General features: G+C 35.5%; 1 protein-coding gene across 1 annotated transcript; it reads left to right on the forward strand.

The window, feature by feature from the left end:
• The first annotated feature begins 10497 nt into the window (after nucleotides 1–10497).
• Nucleotides 10498–19655, forward strand: LOC136824740 (mitochondrial import inner membrane translocase subunit Tim23-like). Its single transcript, XM_067080745.1, has 7 exons — nucleotides 10498–10677; nucleotides 15961–16025; nucleotides 16915–17011; nucleotides 17430–17511; nucleotides 18381–18439; nucleotides 18666–18776; nucleotides 19151–19655. Exons 1-7 carry the CDS (start codon nucleotides 10623–10625, stop codon nucleotides 19276–19278), a joined length of 597 nt encoding a protein of 198 aa, XP_066936846.1. The 5' UTR covers nucleotides 10498–10622; the 3' UTR covers nucleotides 19279–19655.
• The last annotated feature ends 92 nt before the right edge of the window (nucleotides 19656–19747 follow it).

The raw sequence follows: 19747 nt of genomic DNA on the forward strand, positions 1-19747 counted from the left end.
AAATAAAATAAAAAATCTTACAAACAAATAAAAACTTTTTATTGCGCAAGAGAACACCAACAAGAAATTAAGAATGAAGAAAGAGACATCGAATCAAGAAAACGAAATTATTATACACGAAATGGTAGGGTCAGGGGTAAGATACGAAAGAGGAACAACAGGAATAAGACAAAATAGTAGTAGAGGGCCAAACCTTAGGATCCGCGACAACTTTTTTAGGACGCAACCACATGAATTCCATTCGAAAGTTGGATGTATTTGAAGACATTTTCGCGAGGGGGGTCCGCTGCTAAAGCCTGGCAAAATTTTTTAGGGCCCAAATTGGGAAATTGGCCCCGTAAAAAATTGACGTTAAGGGCGATGTTCGAAAAACCACGGTGATCTGGTGTTGGAAGTATGAAAAATCGGGGAAACTTTGACTCGTTTTTATTAATAACTCGAGTTTTAATAGCCGAATGAAGATGGAAATTTGTGTATATAGTGCAATTGATGTACGAAATAGACTAAAATCTAAAATTTCCGAAAACTATAATCAGGTTTCTTGAAACAGAGCACTTTCGTTTTCTCAGATCCCTCAAAATCCCTAGAAATCCCCTCTCAGATCCCGCAAATCGGAATTCACATAATTCTGACTGTAGTGGTGCTACAGACCTAAAATTTTGACCATAGGACCAGAACATAAATACAATAAGGATAAAACAAAAAGTTTTTGTTGATTGATAAGTATTTCAACAATAATTAAAATTAATCGATATTTTGAACCCGATAGCAGATCGCTGTGAAACACGGCTTATTATATATCGTTGGAATGGGAATCTTTCGCTGATCAAGAATCAATTCACAACTATGGCCTGAAAATGAACGTATCTAGAGCTATGACTCTATTTGTGAGAATAGGTAAATTATCTGCTTAAAGAAGAATTGACGTCAAACCAGAGAAATTCTTAATTGTCTCTCACCCAGATAAGGTAGCTTTACTCAAAAGACAGAGCTTGCTATTCATGATATGTACCCTTGCAATGTCTTCACGCGTCGCATTGCGTAACATTACGTAAACCAAAAAACTTAAGAACAAAAAAATACTTGCGAGAATCGGACCTGAAAAGTCCTCGAATGACCTTCGAACGACAAGAGTCTTGTACCAAATAAAAACCTAGAATCATTTGCAAACCCTTCAGAAACGGGAACCCCTCTGGATAACGGCTACACTATGATAAACGGTGTATGCCGTCCAAAAACAAGTCACGAGCCTGCTCTTCCAACGAAGCTGAGAATGCCTGTGCCTGATAAGGAAGAAAGCAAAGTGGTCGAAGAAAAAGAAGAACAAGAAAGTAGTGATGAAGAAGAGGATGATTATTTTGACGAAGAAAATGAATCTGAGTCGGGCGATGACCATTCTGATGCTGAAAATTAAAATTTACAAGTTCAATTTATAAATTGCTAACGAGTTTTGTTATTTTTTTCTTTGAAGTTGAAGAAAATATAATTGGGTGGTTTAAAGATGAGAAAAGTTTTTAGAGTATTTTTTGACGCCAATTCTTTTCAAGCAGATAATTTACCTATCCTCACAAATAGAGTCATAGCTCGAGATACGTTCATTTTCAGGCCATAGTTGTGAATTGATTCTTGATCAGCGAAAGATTCCCTTTCCAACGATATATAATAAGCCATGATTTTCGAACATCGCCCTTAACGTCAATTTTTTACGGGGCCAATTTCCCAATTTGGGCCCTAAAAAATTTGGCCAGGCCTTAGCAGCGGACCCCCCTCGCGAAAATGTCTTCAAATACATCCAACTTTCGAATGGAATTTATGTGGTTGCGTCCTAAAAAAGTTGTCGCGGATCCTAAGGTTTGGCCCTCTACTATAGATATTGAAGATATACTAAGTATCATTGGCGTCCAAGATATCAAATCGTCCAAAAATTGCGTTGGACAAATAAACAGAAAAGAGCTAGCATGGCATCCAATCAAGTTGATTTTAAAAAGTACGAAGGAAAGAAAACGGGTAATGAAAAATCTGCATAAGCTGAAACAATTCAAGAAAATTAGCCTTAGCATTGCACAGAGGCCGGGGAGGTACCTAGGCAAATGGAGGGTACGGTATGTGCCGCCCTTAAGGGTACTTTTTTTGGATTTCCAAAGCCCCGCTAACTAAGGGTCGGAAAAATCAGGACTAGGAAAAATAAGAAAATTTCAACTTTTTACCCCCAGAAAGATAAAAATTTGGTCAAAATTGGTCAAACTTGTCCGGGTAACCCAGCTGGCACACAACGTTGCTTTAACGTTCAAATAACGTTATTTGGACGTTATGAATGTCAAATGGACGTTGTTTTGACGTTGTGTGCCGGCTGGGAAGGGTCGTAAAATTCACAAAACTTTCCTATGTTTTCTTCTTTTTAGTCCCGGTAAGGGTCCGAGGGTCGAAAGTCGGGCGGCACCTCCCCGTCAACTCGCAACCCAAGTACCCCCACCGCCGTGCACAGAGGACTTCATCATCAGAGCATCAACGAGAGAAAAGTTAGTAAAGATATGTGTCAAAAGGCGAAGAAAATGGTGACTTCGTTTGGCCACGGAGTTTCGTGGTTTGGCATGTAAGAGGAAGCCCTAGAACAAAAACTTAACCTAATTTAATCGTAGAAATTTTAGCGAGACTAATTTTAGCGTTTTAGCGAGTTTTCCCTATTTTCGTTAAAATAAGTCTCGCTAAAACACACCGAATCGACAGATCGCTAAAATTTACCGCGCTAAATTTCTGGTTATATTGCCTTGATACATTTTTATCAATAGGAAGGGTTTCAGTGCATAGAAATGCTAGAAAACGAACTCAGTCAATAATGTAACACGAGTGTTCGCTAAAATTTATCCACGCGAAATTTATTGAAATCGTGATTCGCTAAAATAAGTCCAAAAAAATCAAGATTTTCCTGACTCGCTAATATACGCTAAAATTAGTCTCGCTAAAATTTCTACGATTAAAGTAGTTCGAAAACCTAGGAGAGACCAAAACAACGTCAAGTCTGTCCATACTTTCTGACGACTGGAGGACAGATGAAAATTAGACAATATTTTATAAATCTAAAACTAGGTCACACTGTGACCGCCTTCCCCATCACGCATCTTATTAACGCCTACATCTCATCTCCAGTACATTTCAGATTATTCATTGAAAACAGATTACAATATTGTCATTTTTCATTTCTCGATTATTCAATTCCGAATAAAAGACATTCAGTCAATTATTTCGTAGAGGTCGATAGACGTCTTCATAACCCCATCCTCTACTCCCGGGGGGGAGAGGGGTACTTAGGCAAAATGGGTGCCGGGTATGTGCGAGCCATAAGGGTACCTTTTCTCATTCCTCAGAAGTCTCTCAAAGGGGTACAAATTCAAAAGTTAGTCTCTGAAAGGGTCCCAAAATCACGAAAATCAAAAATTTTTCTCTCAAAGGGTCACGATTTCCAAATATTTTGACCAAAATTTGGTGAAAATTAAACCAAAATTTGGAAAAAATGGACCATAATTTAGGAAAAAGTCTCTCAAAGGGTCCCAAAATCACCAAAATTTTGTCTCTCAAAGGGTCGATTTTCGATTTTCGGCTCGGACATACCCGTCACCTCGCAAACCTAGTACCCCCCCCGGGCCTCTACTGCATTTACTCGAACGTCTCTTTAACTCGTACAAGTTTGTTCACACCGTGAAAATTTCCTTATCAACTCTTATAAATATAAAAAGATCTCTATTTCTACTACTTGAACCTATTTCGAACTTTCCTTTAAATCGAACGATCGTTTTGTACCTTTGTAGTTTTTTCGTTTCACCATAGTATAGGGTAGCCTAGTTAACTAAGCCCGTATTCATGAGGCTAGAACACGGCTTATGGTAATATAGCGTTTTCGGCGCTTTAAAGATTTTTTATATTTACGGATTTTAAGTTTGCCTTGGAATACTTAAAATAGTTATTCGTTATTCAGTCACAACTTAACCATCAGATTTATCCAAGTGACTGAATCAATTCTAGGCTAAGTATAGGGTTTCACAACTCGAATTTGGTGACATTTTGAAATAAAGTGCAAAGTTTTTCTGAATTTATTTAATTCTATTTCATGTTACATGACGAGTGACTGCTATCTTCTCCTTACAGAAGATGCCTTATGATTCTGTATTGACAGTTGTCTCGTTAGAACCTTCTTACGCTGCAGTTTATACTGCCTCCCAGCTTGCGAGACACTGAAACACAGTTTACGGATCAAGTGCGTTAATCCGGCGTGAACCACTATCTAGGGAACAAGGAATATTTTTTCGCGGATGAGGCCGCTCCAAATTTCCATTGGGACTTAATTTCGCGGATTTTCGCGAATGACACCCAAATCCGCGAAATCCGCGAAATTTAATCCCCGCGAAAGTTTATCCCATTAAAGTTTCTGTTACCCAGTTCCCCTCACATATGGCATTGGTTGGCCCGAGTGAAGGTACATTCACAGTGAATTACAGCACCGAGTGGGAATCGAACCCCGTCCTCCTGGGCAGCAGTCAAGATTATAAGCTCTAGTTTAGACGGCCGACTTTCTGCCCTGCCTATTCTAATTGTTAGAGTAGGCAGAAAGAGGGCACAAAGTTGGTTGTTAAAATCTTTGCTTGGGTTGGAAAGGTTTGAAAGAAGACATTGCATTGACGTCAAAAGAGGGCGATGCATCACTTTAGACAGCCCACTTAATGCCCTCTTTAATTCACAATTAAAATAGGCAGGGCAAAAAGTGGGCCGTCTAAACTAGAGCTAACTGATCTTTTTCAACACCCACGATGAAAAACAGCCAAAAAAATTCACGGCAGTAAAAAATTGTCCCCAGTAAGAAAAGACACATTATGAAATAAAGATTTAAAGATTTAAAAACAATGTCCCCACTTAAAAACTTTTTATTAAAATTCAAGTGTCCCCACTTGTTTTCCATCTTCGAAAAATCCCTGGTGAAATTCTTAAAGTCGTCGTCGACTGAGACAAGGGTGGTACCTATAAACAAAGGTAAGAATTTTTTGTTCCAGAATAATCTTTTCATAAATCCTTCATAAAAATTAACAATTTTTGTATTAGGATTCTAATGGTTAGTGAAGATACATTGAATCTCTCGGGAGTAACACAGAAATATTTTTCAAATACTGAAAATAAAAGTGTTGAAATATTTAAAATACTTCGGCTTAAAAAATTTGGACTCTATTGTAAAAAATATACGAAGATGTAACAATAATTGTTGATATTGTTTAACCCGGGGGGGGGGGGGTCTTTTTGACGTTTATTAACTGTTTTTTTATAATGACTTTTGACTTTATACCTCCATATCTCGATAACTACTTTTCCAAAATTAAAAAAAGATACATCAAAATTTAAGTTTGCCTTTCCTCTTTACCATGAAAAAAGAATTTAGTTAATAATTTTTTTCGGACACAGTTACCCTGCAAACTCTTATACTTTTTCGTGGGTCACCTGATATAAAATGTTACACTTTTAATTTTTGATTTTATCCGTACAAATGCCAATGGACTCGTAAGGTGGATTTCAAGTACAAACTAAAGGTTATCTGAGCTTCAAAAAATAATGCTGTACGAATCGCGATCACGAAAAGAAGAAAAAATACCGCATTTCAATTTATCAAATTATCATCAGATAATATTCTGGTGGAATCACTGCTTGTCAATAATGAATATGAGTGATTACAAATATCTTATAGGAATTAATTTTGGCGAATTTGACAAACTTCAACGAATTTAATTCTTTGGTTTCTTCCTCCTGGCGATGTGACCAGTGGTCTTTTTCAAGAGGGTAGGAGTCTTAAGTGTTTTTAGTGTTTGTTTGTATATAAAAAGAATTCCTTCAACAATTAAAAATATAGTTTTCTCAGTGAAAATAAGCTTTTTTTCATGATTTTCTAAAACAACGCTTAATTTACGTCTAAAACACTCATATTTAGGCTAAAGAAAAAAAATTAGACAAAATCTATAAAATTGCTACCTCGCCAAAACAATCAAAAAACAAAATTGGTTCTCTTAAAAGATTTGGAATGCTTTTGTTTACTTACAGGAGAATAATTAGAAAATTTTTAAATTTTATCGAAAACTTGCACCTATCTCAAACGTCTCGTTTATTCACTAGAAAAGTAGAGAGAAGTAGTTTAAGCTTTTAACTTGAGACTATGACGTAGCTATATTTGAAATACCCCCATATAAGATCTATGCTATATCAATTTAAATGTCGAATTTAACCACAAAATGTCTTCATTCAAATCTTCAAATGTTAACCCAAAATTTGTATCTGGAATGCTTGGGTCAGAATCGATAGTTTTGTGGTAAAGGTTTAGCGACAATTCGTATATTCGCTTCGACAAAAGTTTATTCACAACAGGAGTTGACATAGTTGTTTTTCTTCGATTCCAACCAACACGTACAAGTGAATATTTCTTGTTAAAAACATTCAAAAATCATGATAACTTTTACTGACCATCCCCGACTGGGAATGATAACTTGTCCATTAATTCCCATAATTTCGCTTCAAGCGTCTTGATAACTTTGGCTGATACAAAAAGATGTGTTGCATCCATGTCTTCGAGAATGAATTTTTCACCCAATGATCTTGTTTCGTCCATGTGGAGAAGAAATTGTTTGACAGTTGGATCACTGAAAGAAAAAGGAGAAGAACAGTTGAGCGAAAGATCTAGGGGTTATTTGTGTGCGAGCCATGAAGATCCCTTTTTTACACTAATAGAAACATCTCTAGGGGGTAGAAACGGTTGATCCTCTCGAGACCTGAAGAACAAAATATCAAAAAGCAACTTCCTCACAGGGTGATACTGATAAATTCTCAAAAGAAAAAGAGCAATGTTGGAAAATTATTACTGAAAATTGGGGCCATCACAGGATCGTAAAATACTTAGAAAAGGGGCAAAAAGCAAAGTCAATTTTCGAACTTTGGCTCAGACATAACCGTCAGCTCACAAACAGTTAACCCAGGATTGATAAAATATAGGAATAAAAATAAAATTGAGTTAAGATTTTAATCTTTTTTGTTGATTTGCAATATTTTGGAACTTTATGAAAGTTTTTTTGGGTACATTTTGCAATCTTTTGGCACTTAAAGCCTATTTCGGAGGGCTGAAATTTCCAAGAAAATGATAAAAATTCTGAATACATATCTGAAATCAGTGAAGTTCAGAACAGCAAAAATTTTGCCCAGCAGAAAAAATTCTGAATGTTTCCTTCTTATTTTCCGAATTTTCTGAAAGGTAAAATCATCCACTCAAAATTTATTTCAGGTAATTTTATTACGTTATAAGGTGTTACTTTTTTCTTTTAAGATTGTATCAAAATGTGCAGATTTTTTTTGGAACAGACATGACATGGCTATTAAAAGAACCTTTCAAAAATTCCAAAAACTCTAACATTGATTCCATTCAAAGATAATAACCATGGTTCCAAAATTCTAATTGCTGTACAACTGCTATTTGAATATAATGTTTTGAAAAAAAACTTTCTCTTTCCTTTTCATGGTGCAGTATTTCATATTTATATAATATATTTATTTTGAGGAAATAAATTTGGGGATTATTATTATAATTATTAATTAAATAAAGTCCTCCCTTTATCTTGAATAATATACAAAAAAGTGCAGATTTCAAAAGCGAAGATTTTCAAGAAGAGTGAGATAGACCTTTCGCCTTGAATTGTATGCAAAATACAGCAACAAAAAAGTCGTGGTAGGCGGATTTAGTTGGAAAATATTCAAAACATATGCAATAATTCAATGTCAGCTGATTAAGGATTTTTTTTACCTTCGCTGGTGATTTTTCAGCTTGAGTTTATGTCTAATGTTATGGTTTTTTGAAGTCAAGTGCTTGTTCTAAGCAGCCCTTGTTCTGTGAGATGAGTGAATTCAATTATCTCTAGTTTTCAAGAGAAGCTATTTTAATCTTTCATCTACAAGATTACACTTTAATTATGCCAATTATATGCAATATGCATGTAAGTTTTATATTAATATATACTTTCTTTCGCATAGTCAGCCTAGAGAAATGTTAAATTTAGTTTTCCTGCAAATTCGTCACATTATGTCTCGATAGCCTCATTCCTACGGAACTTACCCTTACAGTAGAGGCAATCAAGCAAGAACAATAGAAAAAATCTTTATTTGTCTCTGTAGAAAAATTGCAAAATAGAAACTCGCTTAAATTCAACAAGAACTAAGTAGAATCAACTTTTTCAAACTTTCAGTACAATGTTAAGTATTTTTGTAAGCAGAAATTATATTTAAAAAATATATTGAAAAGTAATAATTCGTTATAAGCAAAGATAACTAGTGCTGAAAAGAAAGTTTTTATTCTTTGACCCCCGGATTTTTCATCGCATAATTTCTACGGGAAATTGAAAGTAATTTCATTCCGCTTGTGATGTTTGAGAGCTTGGATGATGGAAAGCTGCAAGAATAAAGGTAAACAAATTATAGTCTTTTTTCTGAAAGAAGAATTAACATTCTGCTAGACTGCCAGGGCGAAGGCGCACAAAATGGTGGGCGCAATATGGTTGGGAATTAAGGAGGTCAATCTTTATGGCGGGTCTTCTTTGCTTTGGTTTTAGGTCAGTTTTTTTGGTTTTTCTTAAAGATATATCATAGTAATTGGTTTCGAAGCAATCAATTGGTTATCGAAGTTGTCAAAGTTATCGAAAACAATCAATAACAATCAAAGTACTCACAAACAGTAATCGATTCCTCGAAGGGTTGTTAAGAAAGTGATCGAAGACTCACAATTTTTTTCAAATTTTGGTACTCAAATTTGATTGTTAATCGATAAATGGTTGTTCGATTACTTCGATTATTATCGATTACTTCGATAATCAAGTTTATCAATTTCTTTGATAATCAAGTTTATCGATTAGTACCGTCTGGTTGGTTTATTGACCCCCGGATTTTTCATTGCATAATTTCTATGGGAAATCGAAGTAATTTCATTTGCCTTCTAATGTTTGAGAGCTTGGATGTTGGGAAGCTGCAAGAATAGAGGTATTAACAAATTATAGTATTTTTTCTGAAAGAAGAATTAACTTTTTGCTCGGTTTGCTAGACTGATAGGTTTTGCCATATTTTTAATGCAATCTCGCCACGGCAATTCAGCCCCCATCATTTTTGCATACAATTCAATACCGTAAGTTGGTCTAATATCGACATCCCTCGTCTAATTCCGACACCCTTTTTTAGAGAGAGGAATAATATATGAAAGCTTGAGTCACTTATTGAAAAAGAATAATCCCTCTCTGACCATCAAGCAAAGAAAAACAGTTTCAACCTTTATATCAATTTCAGCTCTGATAAAAAGGGTGTCGAAATTAGAGGAGGGATGTTGACATTAGACCTAGTTACGGTATGGCAGATGGAAAGGCAAAAAGGTCTATTGAAATATCATGTCAACAATAAGTATGTAATTGCAGTTAATCGTGGTGCGACGCAAAATTTTAATATACCAGACCCCCGCGCTCGATAGGATCGATCATCGGAACGGCTCGATGACGGATCGATATGTGATCGATGGATTACTTATCGATCCGGATAGGAGATCGATAGAGGATCGATACTCAAGATTTTTTTAAGCTTATGATTAGTTATCGATCTATCATCGATCTATCATCGATCTTTTATCGATCTTATCGCATAATCGATTTATAATCAATGACGAATCGATTAACGATCGATGACGAATCGATTAACGATCGATGACGAATCGATTAACGATCGATGACGAATCGATTAACGATCGATGACGAATCGATTAACGATCGATGACGATCGATTAACGATCGATGACGAATCGATTAACGATCGATGACGAATCGATTAACGATCGATGACGAATCGATATACTCGATTGAAATACTAGCTCGATAATGGATCAACGAAGGATCGATACTCAAGACTTTTTAATGGCTGAATCTTCCATCGATCTCCTATCCGGATCGATAAGTAATCCATCGATCACATATCGATCCGTCATCGAGCCGCTCCGATGATCGATCCTATCGAGCGCGGGGGTCTGGAATATAAGATAGAAAAATTTCCCTGACTGAACACCCACGACATTCTGATAAAAGCAAAAGATCTATTTCGAGAAGAGGTGTCTTACCATTGTATCAAAACACCTTTCTGAACGTTCACCATCGTTGATAGGTATAGAAAATATGAACAAATATGCCAGATGAAATCTTTTAAAGTTGAAAATCTTTAATGCGACTGCGTTTTTCTGACTTTTTCTTCTCTTGATAGATTTCATAATGGTCAAGAATGGACTTTCGTTTTCTAATATTTAGAAAACAACTTTTAATTTACAGACCGATAATTGTCGACATTACCCAGCCAGTTTTATTGAACCAGCAAGCTAGTCCGATCCCCATTTCGGTTATGTATTACAGTCTGTATTTTCTTTGGTCGACAATTACATAATCATTTCTTTAGTTTTCCTTCAACGTGCGCCGCAGCGTCCACTACTAAATTTTGATCGGACCAAAGATGTCCGCCAACTAAAAAAATTAGAAATGGACTTAAAATAACAAAAATAAGCTGCTGTTGGAAGTAATTTGAAAAGCAAAATGATGAATGGAAACTATCCTGAAACAGATTACTCCTCTGTTGGAAATATATCAGGTATTTTTTTTAGTTTTTAAGGGGCAACAAAACTACTGCCGGTTAACAAGTAAATAGTTTTCACCTCCAATCTCAGGTAATCCTCTACTTTAATACTCTACTATTCTCTTAATTAGAGTAAAATCCCGTCTGTCATAGCAACTATTTGGTTAGCCTGGACATCCAAACTCCAGACCAAAAAACAATTTCACCTTTTAGCTGGTCTGGTCCAAACTAACAAGAGCAGAACTATCTATCTGTTCTGTATCCTCCGCCCGACTAGGCTCTCCTGGATTATATCATCTGTTCTGGGAAAAAATGGGACTCTGTTCAAAATAAAAATTCTGAAAATGCATATCTGTTCTTAAGAAATATTATGCTCCGGGAAAAATATAACAGCTATCCCCTTCAGTATAGACCTAACTCTTCATACAAAAATTACAGAAAAACGCATGTTTGGACTTTGTACCCTATGCTGCACGCAAGCACTTAAGCCAAAGTTCCACAAAGGCGGGACAAAAATCAGTTTTTGAAGTTTGCAAAAAAACGCCACATAGAAGATCTTTCAAATTCAGTATATATCACAAGTGTTTCAACCGGTATTCCAACGAAGCCATATTTTGGTTTGTACAGAAATTTCGCCCGCTCAAATCTAAACAACAAAATGGTCAAACTCACTAAAGCAAAACATTGCCGCCACGGCATTTCCCTAGATAAAATTCTGGTCATGTGACCATCCGTGATTTTAGACCAATGAAAACGCTTCATTTCCCCGGATTAAAGTTGTGTCTACACTAACAACCGGGAACTAGCTAGAAAAAGAGAGAAAAAACCGGGGGTCAAATTAAATGTTTCTCCCTTCTTGCGGCAAACATAAAAGACTTTAAGAGGCCATTTATTTAAGAAAGGGGTGTTATATCATAAATAAATTATATAAGTAAGTGATATTTTAAGTAATAAGTTCATTAACCAGTCTGAGAAATCCTCTTAATTGCACGCTTATGTTCCGAGGCCGTAAGCGCGCAATTGCACGGTTATCAAAATGGCAGAATTTTTAAGCGTGTAATTACAAGCTTATCGAAATTGTTCTGAAACAGGCGGTAAGCGTTCAGCAAGATTGACAGGTGACGGCTTTTGCGGTAAGCATGTAAGTAATTGCACGCTTTAAAATTTCCTATATTTTTGACACGTAGTTCCTTCTGAAAGCTATGTTGAATTTCAAAAGCCTAGGGCAGTTTTACTCAAAATTTATCGTAGAAGAAGATTCCGTAAAAATGGATTGCCCGTTAAATTTTTCAGTTTTCAATAACATGAAAACCAGAATATGGTTTTTCAATGGAAATAAAAACTATAAAGTGCACTTTATACAAACATCAATTTGTCAGATCTAACAAAATTAACAACAGCACTGTCATCATTGACAATAAAACAAACGATATTTTGCCAAGAGCCTTGCAAAAACATTCCAACAACTTCCATCAAAATGATCTGCCACAACTATGTCTACCATTTTAGCGCGCAGTCTGAGGATTGAGCTGAGAACGCTCACAGAACGCCTGTCATCTCCCGCACGGGTAAAAAAAAATTTAATATTCCAAAGCAAAAAGACGCAATGCGATTCTAGCTTTACAATAGTGGCGCAGATCATCAGTGAAGAGTATTCAATTATCATTACCGTATCCTTTTATTTTCATTTTTAGAACTTTTGCAAAAAAAAGGAAAAATAGAAAAGTTGTATTTTCTACTGCTCTATTCAAATACTTAATTTGAAAGATCTTCTACTGTATGTGGCATTTTTTTGCACTGATTTTTGTCCCGCTTTTGCGGGACTTTAGCTTAAATGCTTGCATGCAGCACAGGGTACAAAGTACAAATATGCAAAAAATCTTTTTCTGATTATGCTTGGGGGTACCTGCATTTTCACTAGTGGGGGCAGAGGCTGTTGTTTTTGTATGAAGTCATGGTGACCAGCGACCCTTGAAACCCTTGAAACACCCTTGATTCTTTTCCTGCCCTGGAAAATTTCCTTGAAACCCTTGAAATGCCAAATTTTGTGGCATATTTCAGCCATTTTAACTTTCAGGAATACAAAATTTTTCAAACATGAGTGTATTAGATGAGAAAATATTCTTTTGGAACCCCTGAGATTCAAGGTGATGATATTCCAAGCTCGTTCTTAAAGGGGTTTATCTTTTAACCCGTTAAAGTGCCACTTGAGTTATATGAGATCGGCAGGTCTGGGTGATAGAATGAGTGGTTGTAAAATTATCAATTATCAGCCAATCTAAAGCACTGAAAATCAAAGATTTTCCCCGTCAGGCCAAACTATAGCTGAGCCCTCCTTTACCTCAACTTACTATAAAGAAAAAGTACAATTAATCTGCCCCCCCAGACCCTCGCTACCACCTGCTACCACATAGATCTTTTTTCTTGAAATGATTATATATACAAATAAACCAGCTGCGCTGGAAGCTCCGGCTTAAGAGATTAAAAGATGTGAAAGATGAGCTTGTTGAGTTAGTTGTGTTAGAACGTTGCCCACAAACTGCTAATCAGAACAGATCAGAAAGCAAAGTAATAATTCTATTGCAGAGCGAGTATGAGAAATAATCTTAACGAATAAATAAACCAGCTGGTAGTTTAGCTCTTCTAAGTGATTACATATGCACTTTCTTGCCTAAAGAACCAACCCCACCCCCGCCCACTCAACCTCGACTAAAAAGTTCAAAATTGGAGCTAAAGGAGATAAACATTTAGAAGTCAATATTTCCAAGTTCTTGATTTGATTGTCCAGATAAAATTTCGGGGAGAAAAATAGCCTAAATTAGAGGCCACGGGCTTTTAGCTAAGCATTATTTTTTCTGTTGGGATAATACTTGGGGGAGAGTAGGATAAACCAATTAAAATGGTACAATAGTGTGTATGTAATAAATAGTGGTATACTTGGAAAAAAACCTGTTTTGGGTTTGAAAAATCTTCAAAAGGAACGGTCACCCCAGCCAATGAAATTACGACAAAGTCCAAAAAATATCATTTCCGGTTATAACACTGTGAAAATCAAATTTACACAGGAATTGTGTTTTTTTATCCTTTACTGAATTCCCATAGTGATATGTTTGTAAAAAATCTGTGTCGGGTTTGAAAAATCAAAGGAACGGTCGCCAGCCGCGATGAAATTACAGGAATTGTGTTTTAGTATCCTTTATTGAATTCTCATAGTGATATGTTTGTAAAATATCTGTGTTGGGTTTGAAAAATCAAAAGGAACGATTCGCCAGCCGCGATGAAATTACCCTCAACTGCTCCAACTTGGGACTATCTTATGCAACATGGGACGGCCATTCCACCAGCATTTCACCAAACCTCAAAAATCATTAGATTTGAGTTTAATGAACCGCGTATTAAAAAATACCCGATTTCTCTTTCGATTTTACAGTAAGTGAAAATACAGACCAGATATCAACAAGTTCCATGTTGCGTACACTCATCCCAAGTTGGAGCAGTTGACGGTACGATACAGAGTTAAAAAACAATCATTTTCAGCCTTAATACAGTGAAAATTTCTCCGATCTTGTTCAAACTTACACAGGAATTGTGTTTTAGTATCCTTTACTGAATTCTCATAGTGATATGTTTGTAAAAAATCTTTGTCGGGTTTGAAAAATCAAAAGGAACGGTCGCCAGCCCTCGATGAAATTACGACAAAGTCCAAAAACGATCATTTTCAGCCATAATACTGTGAAAATTTCTCCAATCTTGTTCAAACTTACACAGGAATTGTGTTTTAGTATCCTTTACCGAATTCTCATAGTGATATGTTTGTAAAATATCTGTGTCGGGTTTGAAAAATCTAAAGGAATGGTCGCCAGCCGCGACGAAATTACGACAAAGTCCAAAACGATCATTTTCAGCCATAATACTGTGAAAATTTCTCCGATCTTGTTCAAATTTACACAGGAATTGTGTTTTAGTATCCTTTACTGAATTTTCATAGTGATGTGTTTGTAAAAAATCTGTGTCGGGTTTGAAAAATCAAAAGGAACGGTCGCCAGCCGCGATGAAATTACAACAAAGTCCAAAAATGATAATTTTCAGCCATAACACTGTCTGACTGTGAAAATTTCTCCAATCTTGTTAAAATTTACACAGGAACTGTGTTTCATTATCCTTTATTGAATTCTCATAGTGATATGTTTGTAAAAAATCTGTGTCGGGTTTGAAAAATCAAAAGGAACGGTCGCCAGCCGATGATGAATACAACAATAACAAAGTCCAAAACAGGATCATTTTCAGCCATACATAACACCACAAAAAATACTGTGTATCAATGGCTGTGTGTTTGAAAGTTTCATTGTCAAGTTTGAAAATCCAAAAGGGACAACCACCAATTAGATGACCAAAAGTCCACAATAGATCATTTTTACAGCATAAAATCATGAGAAACACACGTATTTGAATTCAGTATACAATAGCAGTACAACGTACAACGCAACATCAAACTTCTCATAAATCATGTTCAAAACATCATGAATAAGGATGAAAATGATCAATTTTTCACTGAGATTTGTCAGTATTCACAGCTCACCAGTCCACGACCTTTCGATAGCCATCTTTTTCTAATATTTTCGGCCAATCAAATCACAGTATTATCGGAATCAGTGATCCGTTTTTGTTAAATCGGAATAGATCATCGGATTAGATAAACAGACAAAAAATGTCTTGACCCTTCTTCTTGTCGGAAGAGAGAATTAAAGGCTCCTAGGCCGGAGCAATAATGATCTTCCAAACAGGATGATCTTATCATGTCTACCATTCAAACCATGAATTTGTTCTGCTTTAAAAAATTTGATCTTTAGAGTTACTTTTAATAACACATTTAATCATATACGTACACACTTTTTTATTATAAGAATATCTTCTATAAGAATATCAGGGTGAAAATTGGCCAAATTGTAAGAATACCCTAAGAATACCCTGTAGGGTGAATTTCACAAAATTTGATAAGAATACAGTTTTGGTTAACTTCCTTAGTTAGAGATAAATTGAAGGTTTGAAGAAGAAATGTAATTTTAAGGTTTAAACCCAAATGTTCACTCTAAAGTCCAAAACTCCCAAATTGATCATTTCTCATGTTTGTAAAAAAGTCTAAAGAAAGTCTAGAAAAGTAAGAATACGTTAAGAATATTTCACCCTCAATTTTGGCACTTTTTTAAGAATACTTGACCCTCATCCAAAGTACACTATTCTTATAAAAAGAAAAGCGTATAGGTTGCAAATTGCACTGTTTGTATTTTTGTACTTTAGTGTACTCGTCCGGACTTGGAAGCTTGTCACCTTACTTGAATGTTGACCCTTCCTTTCTACACCAGGTAAGATTTATTAAACAGCTACTACCACCTACTTTCAATGGCATCAAAAGCACCAATCAAGGGTGATTGGAGCAATCTAGGAAGAAAACCTTTGAGAGGATAGCTATCATAAGAGGATACTTTAGGTTGGTTGATGTTGTCAAAGACTTTACCCTAAAGGAAAGACAGAAGGTTGACTGAGTTGGCCGCTTCAAATCTTTTGAAAAAGGTTGTAAGTGAATGCATTGGTATCCAGAGAGGGTTGACTTAAGGGTCCAGATGTTGACTTTCCTCTCGCTAACTTTTGTCAGAAATGAGGAAAGGGACCTTAATTCCATAAATTTTCATGCGCCTTTTTATTTACGTGCGCAAAAATAAAAGGAGCACGAAATAGCCTATTTTCACGCACTTGGAGGCGCGAAAATTAAAGGGTGCGCAAATTAGTAATGGTTCTGAACGTGTAGAAATCTCATCTTAAGGCTTTTTTACTAAAATGGGACCTCGATTCATGGTAAATATGCCTCTGGGATGTAAGATCTAGCTTGAATACACACTGAAAGCAAGTAGTTAACTCACTTTAATCATCAAAAACACTCAGAAAATATGCCAGAAATTGCAACATGAGTGAAAATTAAAGGATTCGGGAATATTTTATTTTACAAGCTGCGCGAGAATTAAAGGCGCGAAAATAAAAGGCGCGCAAAAATTAATGGAATTAAGATAGAGACTTGATCAATTAAATTAGAATTTAGAAACAAAGTCACATTTGAGAATGCTTTTGTCGGCATGCCAACAACCACTAAAAAATACGCCTGTGTTCTGTGGGCCAGGGACTAAGTTTTTTTCCTTGTTTGCTACCAGGGGTATCAGCAGTAGGTTCTGGTAGGTTCAACATCTCTTTAACTTTTAGGATGGTGGAGCTGAATTCGTTTTTGCCGAGGACAGTCATAAAAAGAGAGGCTGGGGTGAACGGATGTTTACAAGTATTGGTTGGTCATATGGGTCCGGTAAGATATGACGTACCTGAAAGGAACTAATTTGTCCAAATTTTGCCAAAATAAGGTTGCCTCACCAAAATATGATTCATTTAATTATTTTTTCATCATCTGTAAAATAACTCCCTAATTTCAAACTTTTTTACTAACTTTTTTCTTGCTGTTATTTGGCAAAGTCAGTCAATCTCTTACTAAAATATGCTCCTCTCCAAATTATTTTTATTGTATTTTTGTTACTCACACTAAACTTAGACTTTTTCTTAGGATAATATCTTTTTAAATAGAAATGTAAGTCCTCCATACAAATTTACTCCAAGAATCTCATTTCAAAGCTTTCCTTTTTTATTGAAAATGAAAAATTATGGTCTGAAAAAAATACAAGGAAATACACCCAAAAGAAACCTGTTATTTACAAATTTTTATATTCTAGGTCTTTTGGTTGGAGGAATCTGGGGTCTTGCTGAAGGCCTACGTAGACCTGATGGTACAACATTCAAATTGCGATTGAACAGGTCTGTCTTTTTCTCAAATGAAAGTAATTTACTCAAGGTGGTCAATGAAATTAGAAAATAGGGTTTAGTCACAGGGTACTTGTGCCCCTAAAAGTGCCTTTGGCCCTATGTTATGACTCGAGTCCAACCCTGACCCTAACTGATAATAATCAAATCCTGACCCCCGGAAAATTATCACAGATAGAAAGAACGAAAAAAATTGCTGATTGACAAACACCCTCTTGTTACTTATATCTCCAAACAAAATGTAATTAGCCATTATGAAAGCAAAACAGACGTTTCTTATGAAAGTATCAATTGAAATAATATGGGTTTAATAATAATTGAGTAAATTTCACTACCTAGAAAGGTAAGAAGCACTATACTGTTAACCCTTGCTAATTCGAATTGAAACAGGAAGTCTAATTTTGTTCAAATTATAGAGAGTATCTCAGGCTGCATCGTTTAAGGCGTGTGATAGCACGCGCACGCCTCCACACACACCTAAAATCTCTGAGCGGTGTGATCAATCACACGCCATAAATGCAAATTTCACTACTAAAGTTGTACACAGCACTCCTTATCACACGCCTAAATTCCAAAAAATAAAGTTTTGGGAGTGTGATTGACCATACGCCTGCATTTTTCAAATGACAAAGCCGGGTATCTTTTGAGACTTTTCCTTCAACTGGAACTGAAAATTAGTTTGAATTATAGAAGGATTTGTATGATAGAAGTTTGAATTAGTGAGAGTCTACTGTATGTATAATAATAGTTTGGATCACAATTTTCGGCTGATGACTTATTAACCCCAGGCTCTACTGGTACTGAAATAGTTTGGTTTATATTGATGACAGATTGTTTTTTATATGTTTTCTTATTTATTTTAGTGTACTCAATGGGTGTACAAGAAGGGGTCCTTTTCTTGGAAACAGCCTTGCTGTTGTAGGTGAGTGATATGATATGGTTGTCATCACAAGTGATAACTAAATAAGCATTGAGATCAGCATTTGGGGTAAATTTAAAAGATTTTCAGTGTGAATTCCCTTTTGTAAATTATGATTTTTAACTCTTTCACAGAAGTTTTTAAGTGTATAACAGATAAGGTTTAAAAAAGTTTGAAGGACTTAGGTATAGACATTACTAAAGATGATTTGTATAATTCCTTGTTTTAGCTTTATTGTATGGTTGCACAAGTACTGCAATTGAAAAAGCTCGTGGAGTTGAAGATGAATACAACTCAATAGCTGCGGGTGTTACAAGTGGTGTCCTTTTTAAATCAACGGGTATGTAAACTTAATAATTACGCATTACCTTTTAAGGAAACTATACTTCACTATATTTCACAGGAAGTTTTATTATCAGCTTTGGATGTCTACCGTGAAAATTATTTCCACAAAATAAAATCCGTAAAGAAGCCTTTGAGTCTTAAATGTCTTAAACCATTAAAATATTTGAGTCTCAACTACAAATTTAGGTTCTACAAAAAGCTTATTTTATAACGTTGCAATACAAAAAGTAGTATTTTTTGGGGGCGACAGGACAAGTTCTAGTGCCAAAACAAAGTTTTAAATCAGACAGCCTTAAGATTTTCAAAAAATGATCAGCACATTCAACAGTATTGAAAATCAAATTATTTTTACTACTAAATTATTTTCAGGTGGACCACGTGCGATTGCTATCGCAGGAACCATTGGTGGGGCAGCTGCGCTCATGTTTATTGCATCAAACCGCTTATGGAACAATAGAGGACAGACCTGGAGCAAGTCACAGCCTAATTGGGCTTAAAATTAAACTTGATCATTGTCAACATATCAAGCTCATACAAGAACCTATTTTGCATTAATCAACGAAAATAATTCGTCTTGATTTAGCGTTGACAAAGAGAATCTGAACTTTAACAGTTGAACTTTAAAACAAGTGCAAAATGGCTTCTTTGTTTCTGAACTTCACACCAAAAAAAACGTAAAATCTTCAACATATCAAAACATTATGGAAGACTTTTTATAAACAAGCTTTTTCTCTAAAAGATAGAAGCAAGACTCTACTTGTATATTTTAACTTTTATTGCCTTTTGACAGACATATTTTGTAAAATAATTTTTTTTTCAGATTTAAAATAATGGAGTTAGAATATAGTCTTTTATGAGATTTTGCTTTCGATTAGGGTTGTTGTGGTCTGTTGTGGTCATCTTTTAATCCCGGCTTTCTAACTTTTGATTAAAAAGATTACCGTTCTAAAATATGTACCATAATTC

Source organism: Clytia hemisphaerica, unplaced genomic scaffold (assembly GCF_902728285.1).
Source record: "Clytia hemisphaerica strain Z4C2 unplaced genomic scaffold, Clytia hemisphaerica genome assembly, whole genome shotgun sequence".
Classification (NCBI taxonomy): Eukaryota; Metazoa; Cnidaria; class Hydrozoa; order Leptothecata; family Clytiidae; genus Clytia; species Clytia hemisphaerica.

Bases quoted from the DNA above. Each gene is read 5' to 3' on its own strand.
- LOC136824740 (XM_067080745.1), top strand. From the start codon at position 10,623: ATGATGAATGGAAACTATCCTGAAACAGATTACTCCTCTGTTGGAAAT. The intron at 10,678-15,960 runs GTATTTTTTTTA...TTTGTACTTTAG, and splicing joins CTCTGTTGGAAATATATCAG to TGTACTCGTCCGGACTTGGA. The intron at 17,512-18,380 runs GTCTGTCTTTTT...TATTTATTTTAG, and splicing joins TTCAAATTGCGATTGAACAG to TGTACTCAATGGGTGTACAA.